Below are 15,815 nucleotides of genomic sequence, written 5' to 3' on the forward strand. Positions count from 1 at the left end.
TTTAATTGCTGCAAGACACACACGTTATCAGGTTCAACGGTGAGGAAATGGCCCGCATGAAAAAATAAAGGGAGGAGCTACTCCGCGCTTATCATGCACTGGTGACATATGGATCGTCATAATCTAGCAGGCAATGGAACACGGATGTAGGCAGCGAGCGCTAGCTTCGACACTAGCACCCGATGTACGCTCCTGGCACGAATTGCTTGGGTAGGGTTAACCGAAGTCCACTAAAGCCTGGGCTCGAGCTCCGCACTGACGTCGCATTTTCTGCAGAACGACGCCTTCAGCATGCAGAAACTGAAGTGGCATACGCGCCGAAGCAGTCTAGTTTCTGTATGCAGAACGACCGCTTTCAGCACAGCAACTAGCCTGCTACGGCGCGTATGCCACGCACCAACGCGACGAACATATCGGTGCATCGCGGCGACGTTGAGAATTTGCTTCTCATTCCAGCTACTCAATATAGACATGCACTTTCCCTCCGATCACCTGAGCACTGCCAGATACTCGCACCTGCCAAGGGTAGCGCAACAGTATTTTTTTTTTTCAACAGGGTACTCAACAGCAATCGTTTTAAGAGAACCTTTATTCAGTAAAAAGTGCCACACATTTTCTGCAGCGAGCATGGCTCGGGATGGACACTGGCAAAATCGAGGTACCTGCGAAAGAAAATAGATTAATTGAAATACTGCAAGCTCAAGTGAAACAGATAATTGGCAAGCTGACAAGGCCACTATTGGAGGCTAGAATAGCAGCCAGCAAAGCAAATGGTAACAGCCTTTTGTAGTACTGATACAAAGACACAGACTAGTTTGATTCATGGGTTTAACATCCCAAAACTGGTACTTATGCTATGTGGGACACTAGTGCAGGGCTCCAGATAATTGACCACCTGCAGTTAGTTCAATACTTCATGCACTAACATCTCAGTTACAAACCTCTGGCATTTCGGCTGCATGGAAATGTGGCCAGGATCAACCCTGCATCTTTCAAGTTTGCAGCCGAGTACCATAGCCACTGAGCCACTGCAACGGCTCAGACAATGGCTAATGAAAACTCAGTACTGAGCAGACAGCTTAAGCACCCTTTTCCATACTGCAGAGCTTTGAATAGAGCCAGCTTCAGCAAAGCCAGTTGAACTACATCTGTAGGGCCTGACAGATCTCACAGTGCTCCACAAAAATGGCTACATAAATTATAATAGGTCTTGCAAGGCAGTACCTTGGAAAGAAGTACGCCCATCTGTCAAAAATTCAGGCTGCAACCAATCTGCACTTAATATAGCTGAACCTACGGTGGTGTATTAGAATTAAACTGACACAAAGTGAGCAATACTGAAGACATACTAGTTGAGAGAAAAACAAAAAACAACTATCCAAAACCCAACCAGACGGACCTCCGTCGAAGATGTTTTTGTTCAGATGACATACTACTTACAGCAAGAATAAGCGGGTCAATGCGCAAGACCAAATAAACCAGTGGGCATTAAACAGTGCACTTTGGAGCAGCTGTGGAGCAACTAAGTCTTATTTTGGAGCAGGTTTGGAGCAATTTGAAGGATATTTCAGAGCAGACTGGTGACATTTGAATGTGAGTGAGAGCAATTTTGTTTGCAACTAGTCCAAAATCTGCATAAACATTGATTACAGATTCCACAGGCCAGAATTAAAAGGGCTGCAATTGTTCTAAAGATATTTGCTAGAGTTCATAAAAAATACACATGCGGCAGCTACTACACATAGTAGTTGCAGTACATTAGCTACTAATTGCAGTTCAGAAAAAAAAAAGAAAGCAACAACACAAAGCAGACAGTTTGTCAAGAGCGCCAAAAGAGTGCAGCAGAATCTCGAATATACTAGGGAGGACTGGAAGATGAAAAAATCAGTGCCCGCAAACCGGTGAATTTTAAAATTTGGAAAATTGCCGCAGCCAAACCAACAAGGGGGCTAACTTACCTTATTTACTCGTATAATTTGCGCCCTCGGGTAAATGCACACCCAGAATTTAGTATTACCCAAGCATATATGGGAAAAAAATGCACCAGCATGTACGCAAGGCAGGCTGTGCAAGAAAGGCGCGAACGCGTTGTGGTGCATGGCTGTGAAAGGTGCGAGCAGTGAGGGGATGCCAGCTGCGCCGCTGTGAAGGTGTAACCACGTAACTGGCCAAGCCAAGCCAAAGCAATGTCAACTGGGTGTGGGCACGACGGGTAGTAAGCCCGGTGCCCATTCCGTGGCAGCTCCACGTGTAAGAAGTTCATAATTCGTTTGTTAAATTAGCTCTGGTAAAGAAAATTATATTTCCAGGACAAGGTGCCCGAATTCCTAAACAACTGAACCGCTGGTGGTTCCGTTAGCCGCTAGTCAGCTGGGCCTATCGCGAGGACGCTGCATTTATCTCCACTGGCTCCTGAATGCTGGCTCTATGATTGTATCGCTGCGCGTTTATTGCTTAGAGCAGCGCACGCGGCGTCATACCATCCAGCGGGGACGGGGGTTGCGTTGACAGTGAGGGGTGCAAGAGGGGGATCGACGTATGCGCTGACCACTACGAGCGAACCCGACTGTAGATGCGAATGCGGTTGCATCTGTCCATCGCGAGCGCCCAGTGTTGCCCAGCCGACAATAAAAGTGCTAAATTAGGTTCGGTATACTTGCAATGGGCGTAAATTGCCGTTTAGGTGCGCTTCCACCCCAGAAGGATTGAATAAAAATAACGAATACTAACCAGAAACCGCTTCAAGCCACCTGCAACAAGCCAAACTCGGACCTAGAAGAGAAACAGCACTGCATCACACACTGTACTGGAAACGAACTGAAGCAGAGAAATATCCAAAATGAGATAATCAGAAAAAATTAACCAATCAGCACCACAACTAAGACTGGGGCGGTTACTATCATCATGAAAGAATACATTACAGAATATAAATGACACTCACCCTTGCTCTGTCTACAGCAGCAGGAATGAAACTTCACTGAAAAAGAAAAAAAAACGTTAACAGCAGCTCCAATCTGAAGTGTTCCACTTTTAAAAACGCACATCAGAGACGGCAAGTTAAATTTTAACCATGGAAAAGGTACGAGACTGCACTGCAAGTAAATGCACAGTACAGTAAAGAAAAAAAAAAAAGCTGTTGCAGTTGCACAGCTCAGCCAGCCTTAAAGGGACTATGCAGTAAATTAATTGAGATTACGTAAAGCAGAAGAGATAGGCAATCCATCACTCGTCACCCCAGCACAAGAATTTTTGAGCTAGCATCAATAACAACGAAGTTATAGGCAATTAAAAATCACGCTCCTCCTCTCCCCCCTAAACTCGTACGCCGAGGCATCATCATAAAAAAACAGCTCCGAGACTGGGCTCGGCCCATGAATACGCGAATGACGTTCAGTTTACGACTTCCGGTTGTCGCACTCCCGAGGAGCAGTGTGCGTCGGCAGCGTCTCTCCGGTCTCTGCGCTTTCTTGGATTGCGGCGCGCGTCGGGTTTCTATGCTAGTTAGCAGAATGGACCCGAACCTCAAGGCGCGATTGCTCGCTGTTACGGCCGCAATGGGCATAGAGCCCTATGCATTCACGTCGTACGAGGGTTATAGTAGTAAGCGTCAGGTGCGAAGTGTCGACCGCAAACGCGGAGTATTCGGTGGGCGTGCGACGCTGGCACTCAGATGCGCTCTATCCAGGCTGCTCGCTCACGCACGTCTGTGGGAATAACATGACTGAGTTCAACACCTCGCCAGTCAGGTTTGCACCTGACGACACAGCAAGGCGCATTCATCTTGGGCAGTCAAAAAAGGCACTGCGAGTGGCTCCCGAACTCGCGACAGAAAGAGGCAATGCCCCGGCTCGCGCTTGCCCGAGGGGGTCACGCGGCGGCTCGAAGAGACAATTTTCGCCACTACCGGAAGTGTGCCCGTGACGTCGCGGCTCGAGCGAATGACAGCGTGTGGTGGCCGGCCGACGTCATGGGACTAGTGACGTCTGTTTTCCCCGATATTGGTTTCAAAATGGGTCCCTACGAAGACACCAAAAACAGCCCGCGAATTTTAAAAAACACGATTTTTAAAAATTCATAATAAATTGCCGGCTCAGTTCCGAAGACTCATACTTGGTTTGAAAGTTTCTGAGCATCAATTCTAACATTTACAAGCGGCTTTCAATTCTTTGCATAGTCCCTTTAATAACTGCACCTGAAATGTATGACACCTTATAAAAACCGCCACAAAAGAACTTCTGCTGATAAAACTCAAATCGGGAAACACTGATCAAGACAACCATCTCTCATATACAAACAATAACTCACCATATGAAGGTAGCAACACTGATGACGCACCTGTGGAAAGCTTATGCTGGCTGCAACAAGTCAACCACATAGGACCTAGAAGAGCAACAGCACTGCATCACACACTGTACTGGAAACAAACTGAAGCAAAGAGAAATATCTAAAATGAGATAATCAGAAAAATTAACCAATCAGCACCACAACTAAGACTGGGGCGGTTACTATCATCATGAAAGAACACATTACAGAAAATAAATGACACTCACCCTTCCTCTGTATCTGCAGCAGGAATGGATGAACCTTCACTGAATGAAAAAAATAAAAAAATAATGTTAACAGCAGCTCCAATCTGAAGTCTTCCACACTTTTAAACACGCACATCAGAGAGGGCAAGTAAAATTTCACCATTGAAAAGGTGCGAGATACTAATCATGCACTGCAAGTAAATCCACAGTACAGTAGAGAAAAAAGCTGTTGAAAAGAAAAGAAAGGAAGAAAAAAGCTGAAAAGAAAAGAAAAGGAAGAAAAAAGCTGTTGCAGTTGCACAGCTCATCATCATCATCATCAGCCTGACTACACCCACTGCAGGGCAAAGGCCTCTCCCATGTCTCTCCAATTAACCCTGTCCTTCGCCAGCCGCGGCCACCATATTCCCGCAAATTTCTTAACCTCAACCGCCCACCTAATTTTCTGCCGCCCCCTGCTGCGTTTGCCTTCTCTTGCAATCCACTCCGTTACCCTTAAGGACCAGCGGTTATCTTGCATTCGCATTACATGCCCTGCCCAAGCCCACTTCTTCCTCTCGATTTCAACTAGGATATCATTAACGTGCGTTTGTTCCTCTCACCCACTCCGCCAGCTTCCAATCTCTTAACGTTAACCTATCATTTTCCTTTCCATAGCTCGCTGCGTTGTCCTTAAGCTGAACCTTCTTTGTTAGCCTCCACGTTTCTGCCCCATAGGTGAGTACTGGTAAGATACACCTGTTCTATACTTTTCTCCTGAGAGATATTGGTAAACTGCCATTCATGATCTGAGATAACCTTCCATATGCGCTCCACCCCATTCTTATTCTTCTACTTCCCTCTCATGATCTAGATCAGCTGCCACTACCTGCCCTAAATAGACATATTCTCCTACTACTTCGTTGCACAGCTCAGCCAGCCTTAATAACTGCACCTGAAATGTATGACACCTTAGAAAAACCACAAAAGAACTTTTGCTGATAAAACTCAAATCAGGAAACACTGATCAAGACAATCATCTCTCTCATACAAACAACAACTCATCATATGAAGGTAGCAACACTGATGACGCACCTGTGGCAAGATGATAGCTGGCTGCAACAAGTCAAACACGTAGGACCTAGAAGAGCAACAGCACTGCATCACACACTGTACTGGAAACAAACTGAAGCAGAGAAATATCTAAAATGAGATAATCAGAAAAATTAACCAATCAGCACCACAACTAAGACTGGGGCGGTTACTATCATCATGAAAGAACACATTACAGAAAATAAATGACACTCACCCTTCTATATCTGCAGCAGGAATGGATGAAACTTCACTGAATGAAAAAAATAAAAAGAATGTTAACAGCAGCTCCAATCTAAAGTCTTCCACACTTTTAAACACGCACATCAGAGAGGGCAAGTAAAATTTCACCATTGAAAAGGTGCGAGATACTAATCATCATGCACTGCAAGTTAATTCACAGTACAGTAGACAAAAAAAAAACCAACCTGTTGCAGTTGCACGGCCCAGCCAACCTTAACTGCACCTGAAATGTATGACACCTTATAAAAACTGCCACAAAAGAACTTTTGCTGATAAAACTCAAATCAGGAAACACGGATTAGGACAATCATGTCTCTCATACAAACAACAACTCACCATATGAAGGTAGCAACACTGATGACGCACCTGTGGCAAGCTTATAGCTGGCTGCAACAAGTCAAACACGTAGGACCTAGAAGAGCAACAGCACTGCATCACACACTGTACTGGAAACAAACTGAAGCAAAGAGAAATATCTAAAATGAGATAATCAGAAAAATTAACCAATCAGCACCACAACTAAGACTGGGGCGGTTACTAACATCATGAAAGAATACATTACAGAAAATAAATGACACTCACCCTTGCTCTGTCTACTGCAGCAGGAATGGATGAACCTTCACTGAAGAGAAAAAAATGTTAACAGCAGCTCCAATCTGAAGTCTTCCACACTTAAAAATGCACATCAGAGAGGGCAAGTTAAAATTTCACCATGGAAAAGGTACGAGATACTAATCATCATGCACTGCAAGTAAATCCACAGTACAGTAGAGAAAAAAAACCAACCTGTTGCAGTTGCACGGCCCAGCCAACTTAAGTGAACCTGAAATGCAGGACACAGTATAAAAACTGCCACAAAAAGCAGACTTGTGCTGGTAAAACTCGAATCAGGATATACCGATTAAGACTGAATCATCTCTTTCATACGAACGAGACAATAACTCATCATATGAAGGTAACAACATTGATACGGAACACGACGCACCTGCGGCAAGATGTCCAGCTCATGAAACTTGCAGTCAGTCCAACCTGCACAAACAAAAAAATCAAGCATCACCGCAAAAGTAAAAACTAACAGTAGTTTGGATGCTCACTACCTTGACCTTCAGTAAATTAGGAGTCCTCAAAAGGCTTCAGACATATGCTTGTCATTGTATCATCACAAAGCACGAACACTGTCAACCACAATGGCCTCATTACTACTAGACTAAGGCAACCACTACTAAAGGCAATATGCACTGTCTTGTAAATTCTCAAGCTGGCTTATCCACAAAACCAAATTCTAAACAAGCATTCATACACACTGCACTCTCCAAAATTATTATGGATTCAGGCCGAACACCCTTTGTTTCACTGGACAAGAACACAAGTGTAGGAAGACAATCAGCACCAAAATATGTGCTTTGAAGCAGCTATCTAGATATTTTGAAGCAGCCACACTCCACTTCAAGAAATGGCTTGTCCATAAAACAAGCTGCTCAGTCACTAACTCCTAGCTAAAATCCAACAGCCCTAACTGCCCTTTATAGTGCATCTTTTCATGTTCAAAGCACTCGATAAATTTTTACCTGGCAAATGCTTCTTATGCCTCTAATCTCCTAAGGCTTGCTGATACTGCAAAGAGTTGTTCACTGCTTATATCCTCGACCTAGAGTTGGCATTCAGTGTAAAGACAGCAAAAACATAGCAGCAAAAAAGGAAGGCGGCATTTAGAAGCACATTTCTGATTTCTTAAGGATAAGGACAGCAACCCAATGCAAAAAGGCCCCATTGTGTTTCTCTAGCACTGCAATGCTGTGGGCCTGTTCCACATAGCAATACAGCTTCCCCGCACAGGTCTTGAATGCCACTATGCGCCTGCATGCAACTAGTGCCAACAGTTCTAATTACATCGTGGTTTGGCCACTCACTCTGCTCTGCTGCACAGATTAACTGCAGCACTATGGATGCTTAAGACCTTCAGGAGAGTGCGAGACTGCTCACGGCATATGCAGATATGGTTGGAAAAGAGACTATGTACTTAAGTTTTGAAACTACGCACATTTAAGTGCACTAAACACGCACACTTTGCGGGACGTTATGCGAGACTACGATAACTTCAGTCTGTCAACACACCACCAACAAACTGTCAACAAATCCAAGTATACATCAATGGCACCAGTTTTCCAGTGTAGATTAATACACCTTCCAAAAACCTGTACAAAAAGTACTTAAATCAAAGCATGCAAACGAAAGTCAGTCCACTTAGAAGGAAGTTGACAGCCGCAGTCGGGCAGAGGCCACTAACAAAGAACGCTACCGGCGTTTGTTGGCAGGATTGGAAGACTTCTGCAGTCACGTAAAAATAACTAGCAGCATTACCGGGCAACTGGCAACATTTGTGCCACTACACATTCTGATTGGATCGCAATCCATAACCATCAAAGGGATATGCTAACTTGTTCACTTTTGATACAAGGCTTATACCTGAAGTCCTCAAAAGTTTCTAGTGATCCCAAAATTCACAAAGGTAATTTAACGGGATAATTTTGGCAACCACTGCACTGGTGACCAATCGCCAAATTTGGTTGCTGCCTCAGAGACCCTACATCGGCAAATGCTGCTATACACAACCTCCAATTAAAAACACTGGTAATACACAGTTGTGACCCACAAATATGATTGACTAATTATAGATGTTTCCCTAGAGACAAGACCATTTCAAAGTCTAAGCCCAGTAAGTATGGTAACTGTCCATACAATGAAGAGGCTCGAAAATACAAGAGACCGATTTATTTGAGTCAATATGCACAGCGACAACAGAATGCTGACTGCCTCTACTACATGTTCTACCCCTTGTGCAGGGCACCAGCAAAAGCCAGTGCGAAAGAGCAAATAACGTAGTTATGGCTCTTCTATGGTTTCATGCTTTACAGTGGCAAGATGCCCAGCCGACTCGGCGTACTATTTGACACATGCATGAATGTCTGAAAAATATCTCTACAGGTTTTGCTACGTTGAAAGCCCTTCAGTTACCGTCAGTTGCATACAGTTCTTGGGATGTTAACATTCACACCACGAGGCACCATCACTTGTCCCATGGACCTCCATATCTACATAGCCTCATTCTGAAGATCACGGCAAGCAGAATAATGCACCTGGAACTTTCAAGCTAGCCTGATTTTCAGTTCACTGCCTGCCGCTATGCCCAGGAACAGATTGTAATCAGTCTTTTCAGACTATGTTCAGTTTTTATGTTTCATTACATGGACGCACTCAATGGACACGTTTTGCTCACGACCAAAGTGTCCATATTACAACTGCACTGTATGCACTAGAAGCTGACTTGAAGGGATGCAGAAACTAATGTTCTGTACTGAACTTTTAGATGCTCTAAGTGGACAAAGGCGAGCATTAGTGAAGTTGTGCCGGCAAGGCTTGCTGATCGTGAAGTTAACAAAGGAGTTTAAATTCAACACTTCATTTGAAGGCAAGATTTGAAAAGTCTCATGACTTCACTGCCTGGCACCCTCAAACCTGCTCTGATTGAAGATAGATTACGGAAAGCTGCAATTAATAAGCAGTCCACCACGTCACAGCACAGGTCAGTGACCATTCCGGGATGAGCACGGGCACTTTGCTTTGGTAGCATTACAATGCTGCTGCATACGAGTGCTCACACTATGGTAGCCACTGAAGCCACCCTAACCATGCTGTAGAGCACAATTTCCTGCACTCCAATATGGCCGTGCCTCTTGTGATGAGGCACATGCATGGCCTTTGACTCAATGAACAGTGCCATTTTCCTCCGATTGTCGTCTCAGACTAGCCAGGCGTGCACCGCGTGCTTCGCTGCTTCCTAAAATCTTTATGTAAAGGAACACGAGGACAGAGAACTTCGCCTGTATCAACAGATTACCTTGTTCTAAGAAAAGGCTTTCACTGAGAACGTAGCTCTTTAGACTAGAAGAGGCTAAGAAAAAGTTGAACGGGTGTAAGCCACTACCACCTTTTTTCTAAACTAAATGGCGTGCCGACAGTTTTTTTGGACGCTGTCGCTGGTCCTTAAGGGTAACGGAGTGGATTCCAAGAGAAGGCAAGCGTAGCAGGGGGCGGCAGAAAATTAGGTGGGTGGATGAGATTAGGAAATTTGCGGGAATACGGTGGCCGCAACTGGCGAAGGACAGGGTTAATTGGAGACACTATGGGAGAGGCCTTTGAACTGCAGTGGGCGTAGTCAGGCTGATGATGACTTTCTTGCACAGAGACTATAATTCAAATTGTGAACTGTGGGGTTTAACATCCCAAAAACACATAGGCCATGAGGGACACTGCAGGGCAGTGCTCCGGAATAATTTAGACCACCTGGTGTTCCTTAATCTGCAGTGACTTCCTACAACACACAGGCACCTTTGCGATTCGCATCCACTGAAACGTGGTCAGTGCAGCCAGGACTGAATCTAGGAACCCAGCTCAGTAGCCAGGCATGCTAACCACTGAGCCACTGTGGAGAGTTTATAATTCACAAGCTCACATGGCAGAGGACATTCATTAAGAACGTAGGCTCGAGACCACAGCATGCCAACCCTATTATTGCAAGTGTTGCAACATGAATCCAGTATATGTATGAACAAACTTTCCACCCAGAAAGTTTGAACTACGTGGTTCTACTGTGCAAACAGACTGCTCATTAGCATCCATCCAAGCACAGCCATAGAGCTACAAAGGAAGGTCAAACAGGTTCCACAGAAACCATGATGAAAAATTCATCCCAGCCCAGGGTTACAGCTGTAACGGCACAGAACCCGACTCGTAGGCAAACATTAACCCCATGGGACAGGGGATGGTGCTGTGCAAACACTATACAAGGCTGTCTAAAAGCAGTTTTTTTTCTGCATATGCCCTCTAAAGGGCTAACAAGTGAAACAAGCTGGATGAGGACTCCTTAGTTCACCTTCCTCATCATACATTTAAGAAACCTGACTCATGGATGTTTATTTTCTGCAGTTACCTGTGCCCCACCTCGGATTCGCCGCAGTTGGTTGCTGGAATGGCATTTTGGCGCAATTTCATCAAAAATAATTGATGTGTAGCAGTATGTCACAGGTTTAATGATATGGTGTGATTGGCACAGCATTCCCACCACTGCTAATGGCATGAAAAGACTAGCCAGGTTATCAAGGATGCCACGTGAGCAGAACTGGACGCAAGTGCCAATTGTAAAAATATGTTGGTCACATTTCAGCTTCGGAATGAACTAGAATTGGCCCCTACCCGCGCAAACCAGTTCTTTATTCGGCGCAATTTTGAGTCTGCGGTCATCAGTCTTCCAACAAAATGAGGCCTACATATCAATGCAGTTGACAGCACCCTAGCAAAAAAAGCCACACATACCTTCGCTGAATTCAGCCAACACCAGAATGGTCAGTCCAGCCTGCGGAAACAAAAGGCATTTATTTAGACCAGCTCTTAAAAAATCCGAAACGCCCTAGCAGACACGCACTCAGGATCGTTCATATCGTCACCTAATTCAGTGTGAGCTAGGTTATTTCATCAGGTACTCTCAGGAAAAGGGATGTAAGGACGAGTACGTACTATTTAACGTTCCAGCGACGAACCGGCACGTGGGTCTGTAAAGCGAAGAAAACAAAAAATTAGACACGTCCAAATGCCAAGTACCGTATACATGCGACATTAGCATCAGTAAATTGTTCTCCTCACGTTGAGTAGGACAGGGATAACAAATATCATCATTTGTAACCGGTAGACGGTCAAGAGTTTCATACGTACACATGTGCACGCCGGGCTCCGCCACGCTGAGCAGCCAATGGTGCACTGAAAATTAAAAAAAAAAACATTTCAGCCCACCCGCGTTTCGCGAAACACGCAACACACGCACTGCGGGTTGAGAGGATCAGAGAGAACATTCCTTCAAAACTATTAGGAACAGGTCTGTGTTATATCATCACCACGTGCGAATCCGAACAAAGTAAGCATACCGAACAGAAAAGAAATAATCAGAAATTCGAAATAATAAACGCATCTATACTTAGTGCAACCAAAAAGTTCGTCTTACCACTTCATAACTGTACCGATGAAGAAGGATTGCACTTCGCAAGCCACGATCGAGAATGAAAGACCGCAACAGCGTCAGGGCTGTGGCATGTTGCAAGTTGCGCGTCCGCGCCGAGGGTGGCGCCACGCTCGAAACGATTGCAGCGATCCTGGTATCGGCGGTAAACGCGGCTGCAGTTAAGCCTAATAAAAGTGAAATTTTTCGACAACTATCAATAATAAAAACATGCTTATGAACTAAATTATAACCAGCCATAGGTATTAAAAATAAGATATCAAAGAAATTAGTTGCGAAGATGACGACGCGGGTAACGCGGCAGCAGACGACAAACAGACGACGGCTGGTCAGCCGCGCAAGTGAAAACGGCGACGTCGGCGACATTCGCACTGCAGCATCGTCATTGGCGTCATGTCGAGTCACACAGTGAGCTTTTCTTGGAGTCTTTATACTAAGAACTAGCACTGCAGCATATTGTGTTGTCCCTAGTCCAACGCACTGTGATTTCTTCTACACGAGTCAAAGGTTGAAACTTTTCGCTGCCTTTCTCTGCGTGTGTTTATTCATAGCCACAGACTCATGCGTTTCAATACATGTCAGATGTTTTACTTCCCTGCTATTTACCTAAATCTCTTACAAAGTCGTGTACAAACCTATATTCAGTCATGTAGCATTTTATTATGTATACTGTACCTACCTTGACACCTTTTTTTTATCCCCTATATATTCTCTGTGCGCTCATGTCTTCTAGGTTTACATAATGGCGTTTTTTTATTTTGATTTTTAGGATGCCTGTCACTGATATTGCAATGCCATTGATGCCCGAAATCACTTTTTGAACATAGCTTGTCACTGCTGATGTTGTCTTAATAAATTGTTCTTTGTACAAAACCATTTGCGCTTTTCGTTCTCGAGCGAGCGCAGCTGCTAAGCAGTCGCGCCGCTCGCCACCATACACCATGCTACATCAACAGACACATCGAAATACAAAAGCGAGCGAGCAGATTCCGTAAGTACTTGGGAAATCAAGCGTGAATGCAGCGCGCGATCAGTTAATCGCCAGTATTTACAAAACTTTGATCGAGCTAGCGGCCGCCAGCACCAGGAACGCGCGAGTACAGTGCACTGTAGCGCGAGCAAACGGCCACAACCAGCCGCCTAAACGCGCCGCCATATTGGATTTTTCATGCGTTTACCGCCTCTCCCAGGTGCCGCCACCATCGCCTTCGAAAAAAAACGTCCCCATTGGCTCTATGAGAGTGTCACTCCCTTGACAGCGTTCTAAGCAACGCTCCCTGGACGCACCCAAAGACCAGCCTACCAACACTCCAAATGACCAACGAAGGAGGAGGCCTCAAAAAGCTACCTGACGACTGGGTGGATCGATGATAATGGCTTCACTCTTTGTATAGAGCGGCAGGTTGCGCCGCCTAGCCTAAGTTTTCCCCCTTGTCACATTTTCTTTCTCTCTTTTTCGTTTTTAAAATGTCTAATCTGACTGTTTTTCTCTTCAAATTCCTCCCTCCCTTAACCTCCTACACCACTCTTCTAACAGTCTCTTTGTTAAAGACTTTTCTCATCTACTCGTCCAGCATTTTGTGTTATAGTGCTTTTCATGTGGAGATACTTATTTATGTGGAGATGCAATTTTTTTGCCCACTTTGTTTACTCCATTTCGTTTAGTTTCTGATCGTATTTCAGTTTGCTAATTGCCTCTCTAACTTCGAACGACGCCCAGGCCATGCCCAGCCCTCCCTCATTTGGAGTGCTCCCATGTGCACCCAAGGCTAACCCGCCTACACTTCTTTGTCTGATTTCTAGGCTTGATTACACTCCTCATTTCATGCACAGGACTGCATTTCCGAATGTGAGGCGTGTTACCATAATTCCATACCATAGTGCTGTATGCTTCACAATGTCTGAATTCCTTTTCCATGTGTCCTTCAGAATCATTTCGTGCTCTTCCAGATACTTTTTCTCTTAAAATTCTTCACATGGTCAATCTTTGTTTTTAAATATATATTTGAGAACGTTCATGGAAAATTGTAGCTCAAAAATAGCCAACCATGCAGCCAGGCCAAGAGATTCGGTAGCCGAAAAGTAGCCAACGAAATTGACATTTTTTTTTATTTGCAGTTTGAACTCCCAGGTGTCCCAGGCGATACAGCACATAAGTGAAACATCAATATGCGCCACTTGATGTCCTTCAACATCACTTCTCGTACTACATGGCTGCATTCCAAATCCAAAGCAGACGGTAGGCATAGCCGTCATAGTAACCATAGCACGGGACGCGGTTGTCACTGCGTTGACTGCGTGACGCACAGGTTTGCCGTTGACTCTCTTTGTTCTACCTGGTATGCTGCCTGTGAGTGCCGGGAAGGATGCCGTACACCTCCTGTATGCTTGGCTGCTGTTCCAGCTACAGGGGTACGCGGGGAAAGGTGTCGGTGCCCTCTTTGGCTATTGACAGCGAACGGCGGGAAATGTGGAACTGGGCCACACCGTGGCAGTAAACCCAAGGCGTTGCATTTGCTCCCCGCATGTCCGTGTCCGCGAAAAACACTGCAACACTCCAGATTGTGGTCGGTACCGTTGTCACGTCGCAGCGCGAAGCTCTGAAACTCAAGCCGAACTCTGTACCAAGGCTTTTCGACGACCTCCGGGCGTATTTGTCCTACCCAAATATGACTTCTCGCTCGACAGAAGCAACAGAACCATGCAAAATGTCGCCAGAAACTGTTAGCTGGCCAGGAGGCAGTGAGGCTCTGTCACTTTTGTGTACGAGCCCCTACGATGCAGTTGTAGAAAATGATGTTGGTAATGCATGTAAGTACTTTGTGTCTCGTATACAGACCAGTAATTGCATTGCAAGGCCACAGCGTGCCAGTGGCACGCAAAGCCTTTCTCTACCTCGGTTGCTGGATGACTGTAAACAAATTTGTAGAGAAGCTGCCAAATAGAGGTGCACCGATAGCGACGGTAATGAAAGGGAAAGCTGTTGCGCGCATGAGCACTACGGTTCTGACGACACTCCTGTCAGTGATATCGTAACTCCAGAGCCCGAAGCAGCGCCGATGATGATGATAATTATCTTTTATGGCTCGAGCGCCATTGCACCAGGTACTTTTATTTTTGTCTACGCAGGGGTGGCCGCAGAAGATCCATTTCCCCAGCATTTCAGCCGGATAAGTCAAGCGCCAAGCCAGGGGAAAGCTTGCACTCATTGTATCACCGGTGGGTACCCGGTGGCACTGGGGATCGAGCCCTACACCTCCCACACTAAGGACCTTGCTTATTTTTGCAGAATCTCCAGCCATGTCTCTCTTCGCTCCCTAGAACTGCGTGCCCGCATGCTTTTCCAGTAAATCGGCAAAAGGAAATACGGAGTGACCTTGATGCAAGCTCAGGAATTTCAGCGCGCCTAAATTGGAAATGCACCAAAAGCAGAAGCATCATCTGGAAAAGCTGTCATCATAAAAGCATTCAGGCAAAATTGCCACTGTTTATGTATGTTGCTTGAATCAGAGTGTGGATCGTCCGTCCAGTTTTTTCTGCTCCTTCTTTAGCAAATAACTCGTGTACTTGTAAAATATAGGTGCCTCAAGATAAAAGTACACTATTCAGTGTTTACCACATGAGTGCGAAATTCCCGCAGGAATGTGCCGATGACAAAGACGGTACTCAAGAACTGTACTTGTTCGCATAGCCGTGTACAAACAGCTACTGCTCGTTTGTATGACATAAAACCCAAGCTGCTGTCTGCTCAGGCAGTCTCTTCTCTTTTTGCACTGGTTGTACCCTTGTGGGTTTACGCAGTGCGATAACTCAGAAGGGCTGATGCAGTCGCCTGCTTAGAAAGTACTTGATAGTTGCATTTTTTTTTTGTCCCACGTTCTTTCATAATTTGTGTCCTAAGA

The 15,815-nt window shown here is 45.2% G+C and overlaps 1 protein-coding gene and 1 long non-coding RNA gene across 7 annotated transcripts; one reads left to right on the forward strand and one right to left on the reverse strand.

The window, feature by feature from the left end:
• Window positions 1-571: 571 nt before the first annotated feature.
• LOC149364263 (uncharacterized) lies at window positions 572-11,972 on the reverse strand. Of its 3 annotated transcripts, none has more exons than XM_089574201.1 (16): window positions 11,899-11,972; window positions 11,613-11,657; window positions 11,418-11,452; window positions 11,217-11,256; window positions 6,829-6,872; window positions 6,630-6,666; window positions 6,426-6,465; window positions 6,180-6,255; window positions 6,029-6,066; window positions 5,818-5,853; window positions 5,604-5,649; window positions 4,551-4,584; window positions 4,306-4,380; window positions 2,942-2,977; window positions 2,731-2,772; window positions 572-662 (listed from the first exon to the last, which is right to left on the reverse strand). In XM_089574201.1, exons 8-16 carry the CDS (start codon window positions 6,180-6,182, stop codon window positions 589-591), a joined length of 384 nt encoding a protein of 127 aa, XP_089430327.1. In that variant the 5' UTR covers window positions 6,183-6,255; window positions 6,426-6,465; window positions 6,630-6,666; window positions 6,829-6,872; window positions 11,217-11,256; window positions 11,418-11,452; window positions 11,613-11,657; window positions 11,899-11,972; the 3' UTR covers window positions 572-588. The 3 variants fall into 3 exon arrangements, 2 of the variants coding, with proteins under 2 accessions (XP_089430327.1, XP_089430328.1); XM_089574202.1 differs by having other exon boundaries at window positions 11,544-11,657; XR_016289161.1 differs by lacking the exons at window positions 572-662; window positions 2,731-2,772; window positions 2,942-2,977 and having other exon boundaries at window positions 2,985-4,380; window positions 4,551-4,589.
• A 2,012-nt stretch (window positions 11,973-13,984) lies between these two features.
• Window positions 13,985-15,393, forward strand: LOC149364264 (uncharacterized). 4 transcript variants are annotated; one of them, XR_016288612.1, is made up of 3 exons: window positions 13,985-14,325; window positions 15,043-15,132; window positions 15,203-15,393. It is a non-coding gene; the product is annotated as an uncharacterized LOC149364264 (long non-coding RNA). The 4 variants fall into 4 exon arrangements; XR_016288609.1 differs by having other exon boundaries at window positions 13,985-14,152; XR_016288610.1 differs by having other exon boundaries at window positions 15,043-15,393.
• Window positions 15,394-15,815: the final 422 nt, after the last annotated feature.

This window comes from Amblyomma mixtum, chromosome 2 (genome assembly GCF_055824585.1).
Source record: "Amblyomma mixtum isolate Tamu chromosome 2, ASM5582458v1, whole genome shotgun sequence".
Taxonomy (NCBI): domain Eukaryota; kingdom Metazoa; phylum Arthropoda; class Arachnida; order Ixodida; family Ixodidae; genus Amblyomma; species Amblyomma mixtum.

What these genes read in the sequence shown, in the direction of transcription:
- LOC149364263 (XM_089574201.1), bottom strand. An exon ending in GCTGCAGATACAGAGGAAGG is followed by an intron (nt 4,381 to 4,550) that starts GTGAGTGTCATT and finishes TTGCTCTTCTAG; the next exon opens with GTCCTATGTGGTTGACTTGT. An exon ending in AGTGTTGCTACCTTCATATG is followed by an intron (nt 2,978 to 4,305) that starts GTGAGTTATTGT and finishes TTTCTTTTTCAG; the next exon opens with TGAAGTTTCATTCCTGCTGC.